Source organism: Perna viridis, chromosome 5, assembly GCF_037379345.1.
Source record: "Perna viridis isolate PV_CMFRI_1.1 ecotype Kerala chromosome 5, ASM3737934v1, whole genome shotgun sequence".
Classification (NCBI taxonomy): domain Eukaryota; kingdom Metazoa; phylum Mollusca; class Bivalvia; order Mytilida; family Mytilidae; genus Perna; species Perna viridis.
Genome location: NC_142449.1, coordinates 46,498,643 through 46,517,011, shown reverse-complemented (window position 1 = coordinate 46,517,011; position 18,369 = coordinate 46,498,643). Strand labels below are relative to the sequence as shown.

Below are 18,369 nucleotides of genomic sequence, written 5' to 3'. Positions count from 1 at the left end.
TAAAATGAAGAAAAAGACCTATAGATCTCAGGTTTCATACTTTTATAACACCTAATTTAAATATATAAACTGCATAATAAACACTAGCCACACCTTGTATAAAAGTTGTTTCTTCCTGTTTTTCATATATTTGATCTATAAATCTCAAGTGTCAACATCTATAGGTTTTACAACAAGCATTGAATTACCTACTGGTAAACTAAACCAATATTTACAGCAGTGAGAACTCAGATATTCAATTTCTATGCACTGGGACATGACTCTTTTACCAAAATGTTGACAAACAGAATAAACCTCAAGAGATATTAAAATCATACCATTTACCAAAAAAGTAGCACTCCAGCTAAAAATCATGAAAATATGATTCATTGTTGGAAAGCCTACATATTTATATTTTTGATCTTTTGTTTAAAAAATAAACAGAAATTAACATATGTGTTTTTCATATAACCCCTGTTCATAAGAGATATAAATTATATAGAATTCAAAAATAAAGGGAGATAAATAAACTCTGTAGATGACACTTAAATACAGTAGAAACCATTGGATTTTCAATGTGAATTATATCCTAAGAGTAGACAGATTGGAATGTATGATTAAACCTTTCATCATATAGACATACAAAGCAACTTCATAACAAAAATAAAAATATGTAGCCTTTTTTTGGGGTGTATCACATATTACATACTTCTTACAAAGACTACTACTTCAGACCAAAATGGCTCAATTTTTTCCAAAGTCAAAAACTTTTAATGCCTTATTTGATAATAAAATTTCTCTAACTGTTTGGTACATCGATCACAATGTTTTTTTTAAGTCTTTATAATCATTTAACTGGTGCAATGCCTTTTTTATTCTCTCTCTTCCTAAAAAATGAAGATAATCTGCACATTACAATAATCTTAAGACATGTCGTATACTCATACATTTCACTCCATATCAATGCAAATGAAATAGACACCTGTAATTACAAGTCTTTGTCACTTTAAATTTGCCTTTTGCCTTCTAATTACAATGGAAAATGTTACCATTTACTTGATAAATGGTCAAACAATTTCGTTTCTTTTGTTACTGAGTACCTTTTCATTATACTCTTCACAGCATTATTCTAATTTAATTATCTGTCACATTATCAAATCAATTGATGCTATTCTTCCCATGGTAGAACAATAACAGAAACAACCCTTGCTGCATTATGAAAGTTCTCAATCTATGGGCCATTACTCTATTGAATTTCACTAAGGATTCTAATCTAAAGCATGTCACAGAATAAGAGCACTTGATAACAATGAGAAGAAGATAAATTTCAATTATGACAAGAATTCCGACAGAAATTCTTAATTTTCTCAGGTTTAGGAACAAGTGAAATACAGACAGAAATAATCGCTATTGTTTGTAAAATGTAGAAATTTGTTTAATATCCTCTTTGAAGTTACAAAAAGTTCCTCTTAAAATATCAGACAGAGGCGATATTAGCTTGTGGTCTGAGAAACGCCATCTGTCAGAAGTTAGTTTCCTGCTAACTAGATAGCTTAAGCAGCCATCATTGACAGTCTGGGATAAAATCATATCTTTTCCTGTTGCTGGTTAGCATAACAGGGTAGAAAATAACATTTATTGTGTCTTATTAACTAATTACTGTAGATGAATGACAACCCAAAACTCCCCAATATCATACAGAAAGAATAAGCTGCTAATGTTTCCTCCTGCACACCAACCTTCTCATCTGTTTACTATAAGTATTGTAGAACAAATTAAGCCTGATGCTGTATTACTGAAATGTCATTTAATGCAAGTGACATTTACATCACATAATGCTAAAGTGGACAGATTTAAAAAAAAATATGAAAGCAAAGACCTCTAAATGATATTAAAGTGTTGCTGATTTTATCATCATCATGCACTTCTATTTTGAGCTAGGATAATTCCACAGATTTACTAACAGCCAATTTGATTATACTCCTTCAAGCATCAAAGCTTGAATCCATATCAAAATATAGCCGTGCTTTCAGCAAACATGAGAAAGCAAAGATGAGCTCTCGTTCAGCTTTAACTTGGGAAGATACTGTGGTGCAGCCACTGAGGTGTTGCCACTTAGGTGTAGCCACTAAGAAGCAGCCATTTAAGTGCAGATACTGAAGTACAACCACTGAGATACAGCCAATGATGTACCACCACTGAGGTGTAGCCACTGACATACAGCCACAGAGGTGTAGCCACTGACATACAGCCACTGAGGCATAGCTAATGAGGTGTGGCCACTGAAGTACAGCCACAGAGGTGTAGCCACTGATGTACAGACACTGAGGTGTAGCCACTGAGTGTGCCACTGATGTGCAGCCACTGAGGTGTAGTCCATGAGGTTTTGCTATTGAGGTGCAGCAACTGTGGTGCAGCCTGTGACTGAAACAACTAAAATCACCACAAAACAAAGTGTGTATGTCATAGTATCAATGTTTGAAACAACATCAACCATGACTCATTTGGACAAATGACAAATATGTGACACTAAACTATGTAATCAGTTTGTATCTAGTTTATTCATATTTATTATTAACAACCTGGGTTACGCAATCAGCAGTTATTTAATCACATAAAACTTCAAAGGTGGTATATTGTTATTAATTACTAAGAATTAATTAAATCTGGGCCTTGACCCATAGACATACTAGTAAATTAAGAATAGCAAACTAAGGAGGTATACCAAATAGATTACTGTAAGGGTCTGTGGATGCCCTCTACACAATATAATTATTACGTAAGACCCGGTAAAATATTGCTCACAAGGAAAAGACATGTAATCTTGTTAAATGTAAATTGATATTTATATCAAAGGAAAATCAGATGTTTCCTAACTTGTAAAACATCACCAAACTGACAAAAGAGGTCATTATGTACGACCTTTAAACAGTGCAGTTATGATATATTTGTCTGCAATATGATACATGCATGTACTTTGAAAATTCAGAATCTTAGTATTAGTTTGAGTTCACATGCATCGACAAAGATGGCTTTTTAAAAAAATATACTCGTTTTATATAACTTATAAATACAACAATTAATGTTTTGCTCCATAAAATGATAGGATTTGTCAGTAAAACTTTATTTTTGAAATACAAACTCTTTTCCTTACGGCACCACCCGCCAAGCCGCCATAGTCTAGCATGCCAACCATGAAGAATTTAGTAAAATAAATGGACGTCTAGACCTTTACCATGGTGTGTGGTAGGATAGAATTGGTAGTAGAATGGAGTTGACTAAATGATTAGAGTCCAGTAGAATAGAGTAAGACCTCTAGACAAACACTTGGTGCAGTTTTTTTCATTAGAAGAGTGATTCACATTCGATACATGACTTTATTCCATAATCCATATCAATTTTTATAAATTGCAATCCACAAGGAATAAAGGTTCCATTGACATCTGCATCAGGAACTTACTGATACCCTCATGGTAATAAAACTTCTCGGTAAATCTCTTAAAAAATTCAATCTCAAAATTACGTAATGGTTTAATGCATTGTCTGCAAAAATAGCAAGCATCTGCGAAAGCTGTCGGTCGAGTTTCAAAACATGACGTTTTTGATTATCATCAAGCCACATGAAATAGATTAGTTGCATAATAAATAAATCAATATCAGAACTTAAAACATTCAAACTTTGTTTGTTTTACAACATTTAGGAAGTTACATGTTCTTAAACTGATACCTAATAAACAAATACGTATCATACAATTTCATGACATGTAAACTTATTGTAACCCCTACCTGCCTTATCATGCTGTATGTAGGCCATCGAAATCCTATGAAATGGAAATTCCATAAAAAAGGCTGTATTCAATACTTATACATTTGATAATGTATGAATTTCAAATGGGGTTTTGAGGTCTGATTTGCATACAAATTATCATAACTTGATGATCATATACCTTTGGCATTTAAGTTTGACTGTGTAATTTGCCCTTTAGGACAATAGCTTATAGATGTTTGATATTTCCTCTTTAATGTGTAGTTTTAAGTTTTAAGAGTTATGCCATTTTGGTCAGTCCCCTTTCTCAGGGCCTAATCTAGAAAGAGAAATGAGCAAAAACTTCTCATTGTTTGTGCCCACTTCTCCCATTTGTCTCTGACAGGGAGAAGTTTTTGTAATAGATTACAAAGACAAAAATGTCAATATTGTCATTTTTCAAACAGAATTGACTAATATTTCTCCAGGTTTCCAATGTCTAGATTTGGCCCTGCTTATTGTGCTATTTTGCAGGGGGAAAGAAAGCCTTCAGTATAAATTTTTTTTAAGCTCCAAAAAATTTCTGTAACTAACTGTAGTAGCAAAATATCCTTTTCTTCAGATGCAATCAAATCTGATTCAAGTAAAAAATGAACAACTAATGCTGAAGGAGATGGGCAAAAAATATGAATTTCCTTAAGTACAACAAAAGCACAGATTCTAACTCAACAATGAAAACCTCATCTTAACCCAAGTAACAATAAATATTAAGGAACATGAAGGCACAGATTTGATTAATTATTTTCACACCCTTCTGTATTTAATTCATCCAATATGCACCATTTTACACTAATTTCAGATTTATTTACCAGCTTTTCAATCAACTGACTGCTCTAATATAAACTTAGAAGGTTAGTCTGTACTGTCAGATTTATAGCAGTTTACATGTGTTTATATTACACCTACAAGATCAATGCTGAAATTCATTGTAAAATTATACATTGAAAACCTGCTGAAACTCAGAGGTACAATCATACATTGTGATACAATGTACAAAAAATGTTAAAAATGAACAAAAATAACTTCAAGCTGACAGCATACAGGTATTACAGAAACCATCTGACAGCATACATGTATAACAGAAACCATCTTGCATTGAAAAACCACTATTACAGTTTCAAGAATAGTTGAAGATATAATGATTCCACAGAAAAGGTCCATTGATAAATCCATACAATCAATGTCTGCTTTTTCCTAAACAAAACTTTTGGGAAATTTCAATTTTGTTTCTGCCAAAGGGAAAGTAGAACATAGTAGATAATATTTCACTAGTCCTAAGTGACAGGAAATGGGAAATTCAGAACACAACCAGTAGGAAATGAAATAAAGCCGGCTGAAAAGTTCTGTCCACTATTAAATCAGAAAGTACAAAACCTCAAATTAGCATGACACAGTAATAGTAAATAAGGATACAACAGTATTAGACTGGATTTAAATACCAGGGAATGAATACTGTTGTATTCTCCTAACCCAAAAAACATGATATTCCTCTACCAAAAGGTTCTTGCTGGACCTGGGGACATGGCTTTGCAATGTACATTTTGCACCTCAAAACTAGAGACATTCTCGCTAAAATAAAATTTCTAAAATTCTAAATTATCAAACCATGTTATTCAAGTCTAGGTTTTTGACAAAGAAAAAGACCATTTTAATTCAAACTCAGCATGACCCTATACAGACCAGTCCAAACCATGCTGAGCATCAAATTAAATTTCTGACCACAAAAAGCCCATAACTTTACAAAATAAAAGGCCTGCTAGACTCCAGGTCACAATGAGGGTGTCATAAATACATTTAAATTTGTAAAGGTTGCAATTTAGATGACCTGTCTAATCAAAGCGGGAGTGAAAAATGTGTTTAATTCAGGTTAGAAACAATATCTTTTGTGGATGGTTAAAACAGGGTTTCTGGTTTTGTTCAAGATTTAGGTAACACAGATTTTGCATGAAAAATTTTTGTAAAAAAGAAAACATTAAATGTTTAAAGGTGGAGTAACCAAGGAGTCAAGCCCCATCTTTACTTTTTATTCATGATCAAAACATTTGTATAACTGTCTGATAAGTAACAGCCTTGGGTGAGAAGGTGACAAACAAAACTTGTCAACCTGGCCAGAAAATTTTTAGTTCATTATGTCAAATAATGTCTGCGTAAGTGGGTCAGGATCAAAAGGGCTACTGCTCAACTCCTCAGGTATTTTCAAAAGTGTCACTCAATTAATTCAAAGCATGCCAAACCTACCTGAAGGGTTAAGTCTCAATAACACTGTCAGTGTGTACTTCTATTAAATGCCATGATGCAGAATAAGCCAAAATTTTCCCTACAGCCCCAGATTACAATGGCTACAAGATTTGTCTAGAATCATGTTACAAATCAGACACGTTTGGGTCGATATTATCAAGATGTTCCCCCAGCAATAGTATTACAATGCAAAATATAAAAGCACCAGATGTGGCATCATACTAAATAACATTCATATCAAAAATTTGTACTGAATTATCAATGTAATAAGAACCTCAATAGAACTCAAATGAAAAAGCAACCTTCTTAGCATTAAACCAAAACTATATTAGATATCAAGTCAAAACCAAAAAACTTAGAAAGCCACAGAATCAGAGATATATTGAACTAATGGTTGTATCTCCATGCAGACATCTTGTATGATACACTTTGGGCACTAATTTCTAACAATGAGCAGCTTTTTCCTGTTTATGGTCAATTTTTCCACTTTCAGCCATGAACAAGTTTTTCAGCATTCACTGACCAAATTTGCTTTGCTTGTACTCTAGCTTAATTTAAAGACTGAGATAAAGGTTTTGTTTCCATTTCCTTTTGCCTTGCTCTGCAAAGAATCAGAAAAGCATAACAATTTTCTCAATAGCGCCCAAGTCTGGAATGCATTTATCACAGCTTCTAAATAGTTTCATGCTCATCATCAAACAAAAAAATCAGAATTAAGTTGAAAATGAACATCTCCACCCATCTTAAAACACAAAGAAAACCTTCTTATTCCCTGATAGAATAAAATAGTTCATGCAATGTTGCCAAAATTCATTTTGCAGACATAAGCAGGTTATATTTAAAACAAAAACCACCCCTTGAGAGACTTTAATGATCCGATAATGATGTGATGTTGTTGAATTAACTCATCTAACTTGACAGAACACCAGTGGTTTTCACTTTCTTCAAGGTTTTTTGTCACATTCCATAAATGTTTGTTGGCCTTCACAAGTTTCCTACTACAAATATGAGTTAAACAACAATCTTATGGCCAGTGGCTAGACAAGAGGGTAGAAAAGGGCAATGTACCAAAGAGACAACAAACAGACGATGGACCTCCATGCCTGATTTTGAATCAATGGTTTGAAGCTACTGTAAATTCTAGGACAGTGTGTGTCAAGGTTTCCAGGGGCTTACTGTAAGGATTTCACCAGTAGAATTTGACTTTAATCTCTGGCAAAGATATTACACCAAAGATGGGCAACATTTAGATTGTAAAGTATCAAAATTAAATGAAACTAATGATTGTTGATTAAAGACCTCTTTTAAGTCTCTTTCTTCAGTTTTAAAATTATTGAAAAAATCTACAATGATGTGAAGGTGAAAAACACTCATTAAGTGCAATATCAAAAATTTAAAGACAAAAGAACAGTTAAGAAAATTGAGATTGCAAACATAAAGTGAAATTATGTAAGTGCCTACTATGTTTACAGAAAAATACACTGTTAGTGAATGAGCAACTAATAACTCCTTCAAAAATTTGATGGATAGACTGGAGTTCAAGTAGTTTAAGTTATCTGCAATAACTAAACAATAACAGGCACTTACAACCAAAAATTAAATACATGTTCACTGTACTCATGACAAAAACAATATTGAAATGAATTACCTTGTGATGTCTTTAAAAAGTGATGGTTTCTGAAACTAAACATCTATATCTACTTGCCCTAGTAACCAAGTTGAGAGTTTTGTCATCTGAGTACATATTACTCATAGAATCCAGAACTTCTTGGTCTCCCTGATTGCATAATAATATACTCTTTCCACAACATGGAATCCCTCAAAACTAATAAAATCTTACCAGTGACGAGGAAAACAGAATTCTGACGATTTTCTGACACAATATTTGTGATTCAGTGCTGGGGCAATCAATTTTTTCTTTGTTTATTAGTCATAACTCTTCAAGATATGTAACTGCAAGATCAAACAGCGCAAATTATTTTTTGAAGATTAATGTTGATTTAAACAAACTCTGCAACAATAGATTTTTCACTCAAGGGATATTTGTTATACTATTAAGCACCTAGCTAGGCAATTGTGTAATTCTTATTGATAAAAATTGAGGACGTAAACTGCAAGCCTGCAGTCACAGGTTTATACAGATCTTGTTCTATACTTTCCTGTGAGAATGTAGGGTTTTTCCCACTAATTCAATTGTAATGTTAGCCAGTGAAACTAATGTTTTGATCACAGCGTTATCTCCAGGCTTTATGAAGATGCATGTCGACATAGAGTGATGTAGATCAATGGAAAGGGATGTACTGCCAGCAATATGTATTTCTAAAGATCAAAGTTTGCAATAAAACAGCAACAAACATGTGCTAAATGCAATTTGTTTCTTTTACCCTGAATATCATTGATCAAAATAAAGCTATTCTTGAAACATTTCCTATCATTACAATATCTGTTTTTTTGACTTTTTGTTCTAATAACACTTGTGCAAATGATGCAATAGATTTCAAATTTTATTCAAAACAAAAAATCTAGAATCCACCAGAACATCATTTCACAAATTCAAAGAAGTACAAAAGTTGATGATTGATCCAAAATAGGCTACATTTTCCAAAAAAAATTCAAGCACCAATATCAATTTTTTTATGATCATCTAAAAATCTAGGGAGAAACATGGAGAAAGAAAGTCATAATTTTCCAAAAGATCATGACACCATCACTGATGTTCAGGCTGTTTCTGTTCATTTCCTGACAAAATTATCAATCATAGCTATGTGATTTTTACAACCACTGAGCAAGAAGTCAATGATTGATAATTGAGCATTTTATCAAACAATTAGATTTATTTCATGGCAGCTACCCTGTCATTATCATAATTACTGCCATTTACAAATGGACAGAGTGATTCATGCCATTTTTATAATCTTTATTCAACTTTTAAAATCTATACAGATAATATGTGGTCTTTTATGCAAGAGACTGAAGGCAGTATCCTGCAATGATAGAGGCTTTTCTGACTTGGTGCCATTGAGGTTTGGATGAATAGAAGTGATAAGTTGCATTAGGCTTGTTCCAATCTTGTTACCGTTTTGATCAGCAAATACATGTATTTATATTTTTTAGTTCAACTTCAAATCTGAATATAACAAGCTTTTTTTTTAAATTAAAAGACTTCAATCTTCATATGACTGCCATTTCTAAAAATAAACATTTAGGTTTGAGTGAAAAAGAAACCAAACTAATAAAAATTGATTTACATAGAAGCTTTCTAAAATACTAAAAATCACTGTAACTATCAGATGTGTGGACTGGTACACAGAAATTAGACAGCTTTTATAACAATTTGTTGGGTGCTTCTGTCTTCACCAATTGTTGAAACCCTTCAAGGTAAAACACACCACTGCACATCAACTTTTCATGTGCAGTAAAGAGGAACTGATTTCACGGTTAAGAAAACAACTTCTTTAAAGGTGACTTTCATGACTCAATAAAATAAATTACCTGAAACCGTTTTTATGGGAAGACAAGATAATTCCGTGTCATAATCCTACCCAAGTAGGAAGAAAAATATTATGATATGGCGAGAAAATTTCAAAAATGTCAGTATAGGCTTTTCAGTTCTTTTCTTCTTCACGCCCTTGAGCAATTAAAAACACTACTTTTCAACAGAAATCGACCATGAGTGTATACAAAAGTCTGGATTAAGTCTATCCTTTTTCTATATGTATACAGGCGGTCAACCGATTTTATGGTTCATATATTCATAATTCATAATCTGCCTTCTACAAAACGTTTATATAAATGCTTTCTGATAAAGGTATGCATAATTTCACACCTTGATAAACAGGAACGAAAAAATTTAAAAACAAACATTTTCTCAGTCCATCCTTCACTGTGAGGTGTCATAAGACATCCTATTACTTTTATTAATGACTTTTTTGGTTTTATGGTAGAATGTTGAATATTTTGATTTCTAGCTATTACCAAGTAATACCACTTTACAACCTGCCCTATTTCTTAAAACACAGAATTTGCTAATGGGTCCATTCCATTTATTTCTACATTAGAAGACCACAAACAGCCACATCAAAGACTACAGGACCACCAGGAATGAGGACAAACATTTTAGCCTATCTTTTTATTACAGAATCTTGTGCAATCAGTTGACACCCCTTTTCAGGTCAGAGGGCTGTTTGGAAGGCCACAAGTAAATTACATTAGGTCTTGGCATGACTGATAAAAAATACTGAGCTTATTAAACAAACAGTCAGGCATCATCAGCTATTGCTTGTCAATTATAACAATTCCAACCACTGGGTCTTTAAGTGATTGACTTGGTATTACTAAGATTCTAATCACTAAGCCTGAAATGGTTGGCCAGGCATTACTATTAAAACTCTACTAAGCTCTACAGTACAAGTTTCCAATCACCCAAAACCCTAAAAATGTTAAGTTTTCCCAAACTTTATAGCAAAAAGATCAGAAACAACACACTAACAAATGTATAAATTTCCTATTATACCTAATTGTACTGTTAATTCTCTCAGTGAAATCTTTGACAATTCTTTACTTCTAGTTCTTAAAATGTTCCAAGTGTAAAATGGTATATTATTCAGACATTGATACACAACTGATACATTGACTTCACCTTTCTGAGTACAATGATGACGTACCTGTCTATTGTGTATTGTTCAAGGTGCATCTTTCATAAGCCATGAATGAATATGACGTCGGACTTCACCTGTCTGTTCCTTTTTATTTTGCTCTTTGCAAGCAAGTCAAAGTTCTTAGAAAGTTGAATAAAATTTGTGTAATCATAACTTTACATGATTTATACCTTATATTATGTCACATAATAAAAAGGCCATCTTTATCATTTATAACAACACCTGGTGTGTACTGAAAATATGATATAAGAAATTAATACCATAACTCTGACCTAGATTTTTCTCCTTTTTCTTGAATGTTAATACATGAACTGAAAAAAACTTTATATGTATATGCACAACAAAATGTTACACAAATTATGCTGAGTCATTAACTTCTAACCTAACCAAGTCCAAAAGTTGAGCATTGGCTTAACATAATAACACCTGTATAAATTAACAGTGACTTCACTAGAAACCAGACCCTAGCAAACATAAAGGAATGAAGTCCATTGATATGAAAGTAAATGCAATGTAACCGTCTCTGAACCAGGCTTGTTTTTGTTTTAACATGTTGGACTGAATAGAGGTCAAGAAGAAATACACAGAATCATGTATTACCTTTGATCCAAAAATACAATCTTACTTCAACTCTCTTGGATCTTCTAAAAGTAAGTCTCCCCTGTAACTTAGCAAAAGTAAGTCTCCCCTGTAACAGCACAAGTAAGTCTCCCATGTAGCTTAGCATCAACAATTGTGATCTGATACCAGCCCACCCAACAACCCAGTTACCCTTAGTCATGAAATAATGTTAAAATATACTCTCTTAACAGCTTATCCCTGGTTTAAAAGACTAATGCCTTCCACTATTCGGATATTAGAAGCTGCTATATTATACACCAAATACTTTAATTCAATGGGTTTTGAATGATTTCTTCCTTACCTGGACATCTTCAAAAGCATTAAAATGATATTCAATAGCATTCAAAGTCATCAAAAGTAAACGGCTCATCTATTCAAATTTAACTTCACAGGGGGTAAAGAGGTTTCCATGATAAGGAAGCCTAATAAGGCATTTTATCGTAAATGTACTTCTTAAAAGTTTGTAAAGCAGTTTTTTTCTATAGGTTTATTTGATACAGATGTTGTGTTTTAAAAATATGATGTTCAAGGAAATTTGGACAAAATAAATATTCCTTGTTCCCTATTGCCTATACATGTAGCTAAAAAAAAAGATTTTTTTGCTGAGAGAAAAACTACATTTACAGGAAATTATATGGAAATCGTAATCAAGGGAACCAAGATTCAAGCGGAAATCAAAAGAATGTAATCCATGGACAGAGACCAGATATGGAAAACAGACAAACACAACAAAGAATATAATGTTACTAAAATCATACATACAAAGTAACAAAAGCAGATGAGCAACTCAGACTCCACTAAAAACTTGGATCATGGACCAGGTGCACCGGCAGGGTAAGCTTCCTTACAAACTCAAGTCAATCATTCATTACAAAAATGGAAAAGAGTAATTTTGGTTGATTCAAATTAAGCAGATAAAAACCTTTAAGCAAAGCCATATTTTCCAGAACAAATGTTAGAGATTAATGGGAGGACATTTTCTGAAACATGGAAGATAACATTTTCAATAATCATTTACATTCAGAGACATTACACTTCATCATAGTTATGTAATTATCAATTTATCAGATTTTCTTCTAAATTATCACAAATGGGCCAATTCTTTTTCTCTTTTTTAACAAAATAACCCATTTTACCATATTCGGTAACTAATCATCATTTGGATAAACCCATTTATCACAAGACTGACCTACAAAACAATTAATCAAAGCACCCTTATCACCCATAATCCAACTGTGAAAATGACAGAACAATGGCTGAACCCATAAGGCTGTGTCTTTCCCTGGTATGCTCATTACCCTATTAAAAGCATGAGATCTAAGATAATTTATACAACAGACTCTTCAACAATATCTCAAATGGTGCAAGCTATTTTCTTATGGATGGGAAATCTGTCAGGAGAAATTAATTTAATCTTGAGTCAAAAGTTCAAGAAAAAGAATCATAAGGGAAAAATCTGTTCAAGAGATAAAAAATTAACTGGAATTTGTTTATCGATATTATATCACCTTGTTACTAAAGTTTCTTCCTGTAAGCTACCTAGCTTAATGACTTTGTAGGAGTTAGCAGCTTGGTTATTGAAATCTTCCAAAACTTTGCTTTATGCTTTGCCAAATTTTGCATGAAGATCAATGAGTTTGCACTAAACCATCAAGAATTACATTTTAAATGTGGTTCAAAATAATTGTAATCATTCAAGTACGCAGATGAGCATTCATGCTAATAACCAGATAGCCAAAAACATCGTTCTCTAATTTACCCCAAGGAAACAAACACCAAAGATTCATATGTAAATTGTGCAACTTCTGACATACCAAATTAATTATACTGAAAATTGTGCAATGAACCGACCATGTGGGCATCATATATTAGGGAAAAACATTTTTTACAAGTATTTGCCCCAAGCAGTATAAGATTTTGTTGTAACTGGCATACATGTATTAGATACTCTTTGTCAGGTGAAAGTGACATCCTAAATATTGACTTATCCCTCCTTTACATTGTATGTTTTGGGTATGTCTCCAAAAAGAAAATATTGAAGTAGTCTGTCACCTTATTAGCTACCTGCATGAAAACTTGTTTAAATATTGTAGACAATAATCTTCGTCAATAATCATCCCTATATCAAAGTACATTTAACTGATTATAACTTACTAAGCTATTTGTTTGGAATACCATCAACTAATAAACAGAAAACTTGTCGAACTCAAACATCTTCTGAATTCCTTGTATGTAAATTTTAATGCATTTTAATCTGTCTAAACAGAACAAAACGTTGCATTCAAAGAAAGTTTAGTTTAGACAGGTTTCACAGTGTAACTGTTGTTTGAGATTTTTTTTTGGTTTTAATATGGAACACTTCTACATAAGTTAGTACTTTCTGTATTGGTAAGTACTGTCTCTTTAACTAGTACTTGGGCGAGCTTGCATTTTAGTTTATCAAAGAGATTATAGTTGTGCATACATTTATGATTTAATGTACTGTTATGTTTTCAGTAATTATGCAATGTATATCTCAATTACCTTATTTGGAGTGATATCCCAGCTACGCCTGTTCAGCTGTTTCTGCGTCATTGGCGACTGGTAATCTGACTCGTTCATTCCTGTCATTAACTTTAGCCTGTTACCAGGTGCAATGCCTTGTTTGCCCCTGAAAGAGCAGAGCCACCAGCCTTCCAAACCACCAGTATCTTGTTCAATAACAGCCAAGACATCTCCCCTCCTGAATGCTAATTCATCTGGGGTTTCAGCCGGATTGTCATACACGGCTTTCGCCAGGATTGTCTGTAAAAGAAAAATGAAGGTTTTGAATAATATCAAGCAATCACCAATTATTTTATGTCCAGCTAGCATTCATTAAACATACAAAAAAAAAGTGGAAACAGGGAATATGTGAAAGAGACAACCCTGGAATCGGAACATTTTTCTAGAAGTACTCTGGAATCCTCCCCCATTTTAAATTTTCTATATCCGCCCCTGCCAATCAGTGAAAAAGAAAATAAGACTTCAAAGCTTTACTTCTCCTTCATATAAAACAAGTAAGAGGGAATTCCTACATAGTGAAAAGAATAAAGCTAGTTAAAAGTCTGTCAGACTAAAAACAGCAGCTTTACAAACACCAAGAAGATGTTTATAATAAGCAGTATCATTTTTATCACAAACCCAGACAGAAAATCGTAAATATCAATTGAGTTCCTTTTCCTCTTAACCAATATATTATATGGGTCCTTACAATGTGCAGATCCTGTAAAGCTCTTAAAAACCTCAGCAAATCTTCTTCCATTTCTATCTTTTCCATCTGTTACTCATTAAATGTTAATTGAACAATTACATTTTCAGAACAGATGATAATCTTATCATTTTGATGAGCATGCAGAAATGGTATTAAGAATAGCCAATTCATTCAAGAGTACATAAAGGAGATTCCTATAAATTAATTTGTAGACAGTAAAACCCAATATGTGCACATGTACTCGATTGTAGTACTTTTAGTAGTAGGAGGGCTGTAACACCAGACAATTTGAATTGAAATTGAAAACCACAGGATGATGTCCAAATATTTAATCTGAAAGATCTATTACAGAGGCTGATCCAAAAGGGGCCCCCCTTGTCAATTTGTTAAAATTAAAATAGCATATTTTTGTGTGTAAATGTGTGCATTAAAATGTGTTATCAAGAATTCTCTTGGGCCCCTGGTACCCCCTCACCCCACCCCACTCCCACATAGCTGGTTATCTGGATCCACCACTGTACTACACCTAAAGTACATGTATATTTACATGTAATGAAGTATATGTATACCTAAAAATTTGAATTACCTAACCCCATTGTACATGTGTATTTGTGCAATAAATGTAATGTATTTATCTCGTTTTGTACTGATGTAAAGTTCTTAAGCAGATGCACTTTTCTAAGTGTCTGCAACAACAAAACTGTTGCCAAAGAAAACCCATAAAAGATGTAAATATAGCTAAAAGTTTTTTGCTCAATTTCAAGCCAGATATCTTGATACTCTTGTAAAGAGTCTTTTATTTCCCTATCTCATCTCTTTCACTTGATAGGAAACAAAAATATCTTATAACTTCAAATATTACAGAATGAACACATCTTTTGAAGTGAATCAGCCATCTTATCTATTTACATGTATCAATTTCATATTAGGTTTTTCACTTAAGTACTAAATGGAATGTGAAAAACGACCTTCAATACCAAACCCAATACACCTAAACACATACTTTTGGTTTCTTTAGTAGGCATGGTGTACATCTTGGAGATAATTCATTTTGTTTCACATTTTTTATGGTGACAAACAATAACCAGATAACATTTTCCATTCATCCCAGCCATAAACAAATAATGCCTCTATTGTATATACAAACTGATTGTTAAGCTGTTCAAAGATTAACATGTATCATAAAATAATACATGTACAAGTATAGACTAAACATTGACCTAGACAACAATGAGGTGAAAGGAGGGGGTGGTAGGACAATTACCTACTACATGTATTTAACATTATGTCTACAGGCCATTTGAACATTCTTTCTCCACAAAACCTCTCATTAAAGAAAGGATGAGAAAAGTCAATCTAAGATAGTACAGATGCAAGTTATTGTTAAAGTAAATTTATTCGTGGATTTGAATGTTTTCAGTGTACACATCAATGGGAATCACCTTTTTGTTGGAAACCAAATTTTTGTGGTTAGGCCTTCCAACGAAAACAACAAAAATTGGTACCCCACAAACAATAGTACTTTCACAGTAATTGATAGATCAGGGGCAACACATTTCATCAAAGGGCTGAAAAATGGGAAATAATGCTCATCCTCAAATTTCCCAATAAAACAAAAGAGGGTAAGATCAACCATAAAAAAAAACTGGCTGTGTTTATCTGTACAAAACTAATGAAATTAAATTTGACACACAATAATGAATGATTTATGGGCCAACTTGGCATAAACCCTGCACCAAAGTTCAATACCTTCAAAATGACACCATTAATCAGTGTATTGGCAAGGAGACAGAAAAACCTAAATGAATTCCCTGTCCATTATACTAGGTGTACACCCTGGTGATGTATTTCCCAGCACTAGATGACATCAAATAAAAAAAAATAAGTTAGGAGTGAGTGGAGCCTAAATGAATTCCCTGTCCATGGTATTAGGTGTACACCCTGGTGATGTATTTCCAAACACAAGGTGACATCAAATAAAAAAAAAGTTTGGAGAAACAGGAGCCTAAATGAATTCCCTGTCCATGGTATTGGGTACACACCCTTGTGATCTATTTCCCAGCACTTAGTGACATCAAATCAAAAGAGGTTTGACATCCTAATTTATACTGGGTAGTTATAAGTTAATTGATTAATTCAGTTAGTATGTCAATACCTCTTTTATGATCCCTGAAGTCAATAACACTATTATTAACCCCTGAAGTCCAACAAATTGTCTTTTCCATCAAACTGCACTTTTGTGTTGGAAATTGAGCAAACAAACTTGTAAGATTTTTTACACAGATGTATTTGTTCTGCATTCAATAATGATGTATTATATTGTAATATTTTATCGAATTTTCACATCAAATTGGATTGTTATTTACTCTAACGTATTTATATTACATTTATTATACTGAAGCCAATTGATTTGTACAACAAATTTGCCTAATATGGCCATAACAATTCTAGATTTGGATTCAGAGTGGTGGAAATTTCACATAAGATCTAGGCTATTTTGAATAATAACAGATTTGTTGGTTGTTCCAGCCTTCAAATATCAATGGGATTTTCCCATACTTGTAAATCACCAATATGTTCATGAATTTACTACAGGACAAATAATTTGATATTTATACATGATAAGGTTTAAAATGTAGAAAATTTTTATGTCAACAGTTGGTATGATATATTTCAGTGTTCCTGATAAAGTAGTCCACCATCAGGGTACACAGTGTACATATGACTAGGCAATAATACATTGTAGTTTCCATGTTCTACTTGTTAGACTGCAAACAATTTTGGAGTTTATTGCAAGAAATGATACTAGATTTAAACACTTTTGAGGCATGATAAATGCACACATTCATTTCTATATAATATATGTTCATAAATCACTGAATTTGTGCATTAAAAATTCTTGCATTATTACAAATAAGTTTACCATTATTACTACCCCAGCAATGCTAGAGGTTGTCTGGCAAGTTATTTTCTGACTCGGTGCCATCTGGGATATGGAGGAACAGAATCCCAACCTCTTACATTGTAGGTGTATGCAATACCATGTGATTGCATGCAGTATTTTTGTGGTTGTTGCCTTAGCAAAATGAAATTAAACATTATAATTCTAGTGGACATACATAAAATCAGAACCCATAAAAGAAACCTACCCTGAATATCATGATGCTACTACTCCATCAAACACTCTATACAAAACTACCATTAAGACTACCAATTTACAAATGACCATGAATTCTCTGAAGACCAACTGGTCAACATAACCCAATAAAAATCATTTGTCCAGGGGGCAACACCAGCCATCATCACCTATAGAGATCCAAGGAGTAATGAATAATCTGTATTGTTACTTAACAGGACACCAGGCTTAACTCACCAGGGAGTCTTTACTCATACAACAGAACAAACAGATTATTTGATTAATCATTGATTAATCATTAATTATCCATGCCGATCACAATTTTGATTAGAAGATATGGGATGGATACATGTAAATTTCATGTATCATTGAATTGTCCACTTGTACACTTCCTTATCAGCAGGAAATATCTGCATAATTAGATGCAATCTATGGATAAAAATAAGAATAATTTGATTGCTACAAAGATGACTCCAGCAAATGAAAAATAACCAAAAACATGACAGTCAAATATTGATTGCACTGCATGTACATGTAATTGTAGTCAGATGAGATTTGTGTAGTTAAGTAGCATGGAACCCAATGTTTCCAGTATGACTGAAACACCTGACCACTTGCATGTTCAATGGTCATGGAACCCATTGCTTACAGTGTGTTTTAAAAACCTGGCCACTTGCATGTATAGTAGCAACAGAACCCA

General features: G+C 33.0%; 1 protein-coding gene across 5 annotated transcripts in view; it reads right to left on the bottom strand.

Moving 5' to 3' along the window:
- The window catches only part of LOC148617961 (breast cancer anti-estrogen resistance protein 1-like), a 48,046-nt gene that overhangs the window by 7,389 nt on the left and 22,288 nt on the right, over positions 1–18,369 (bottom strand). For 3 of the 5 annotated variants that reach the window (XM_088585650.1, XM_088585647.1, XM_088585649.1), the window contains exon 2: positions 13,825–14,085. In XM_088585650.1, coding sequence (XP_088441776.1) covers positions 13,825–14,085 — 261 coding nt within the window. Of the gene's footprint in view, positions 1–6,022; positions 6,048–10,686; positions 10,711–13,824; positions 14,086–18,369 lie in introns of those variants that run through there. The other 2 variants (XM_088585651.1, XM_088585652.1) reach the window with 2 other exon arrangements.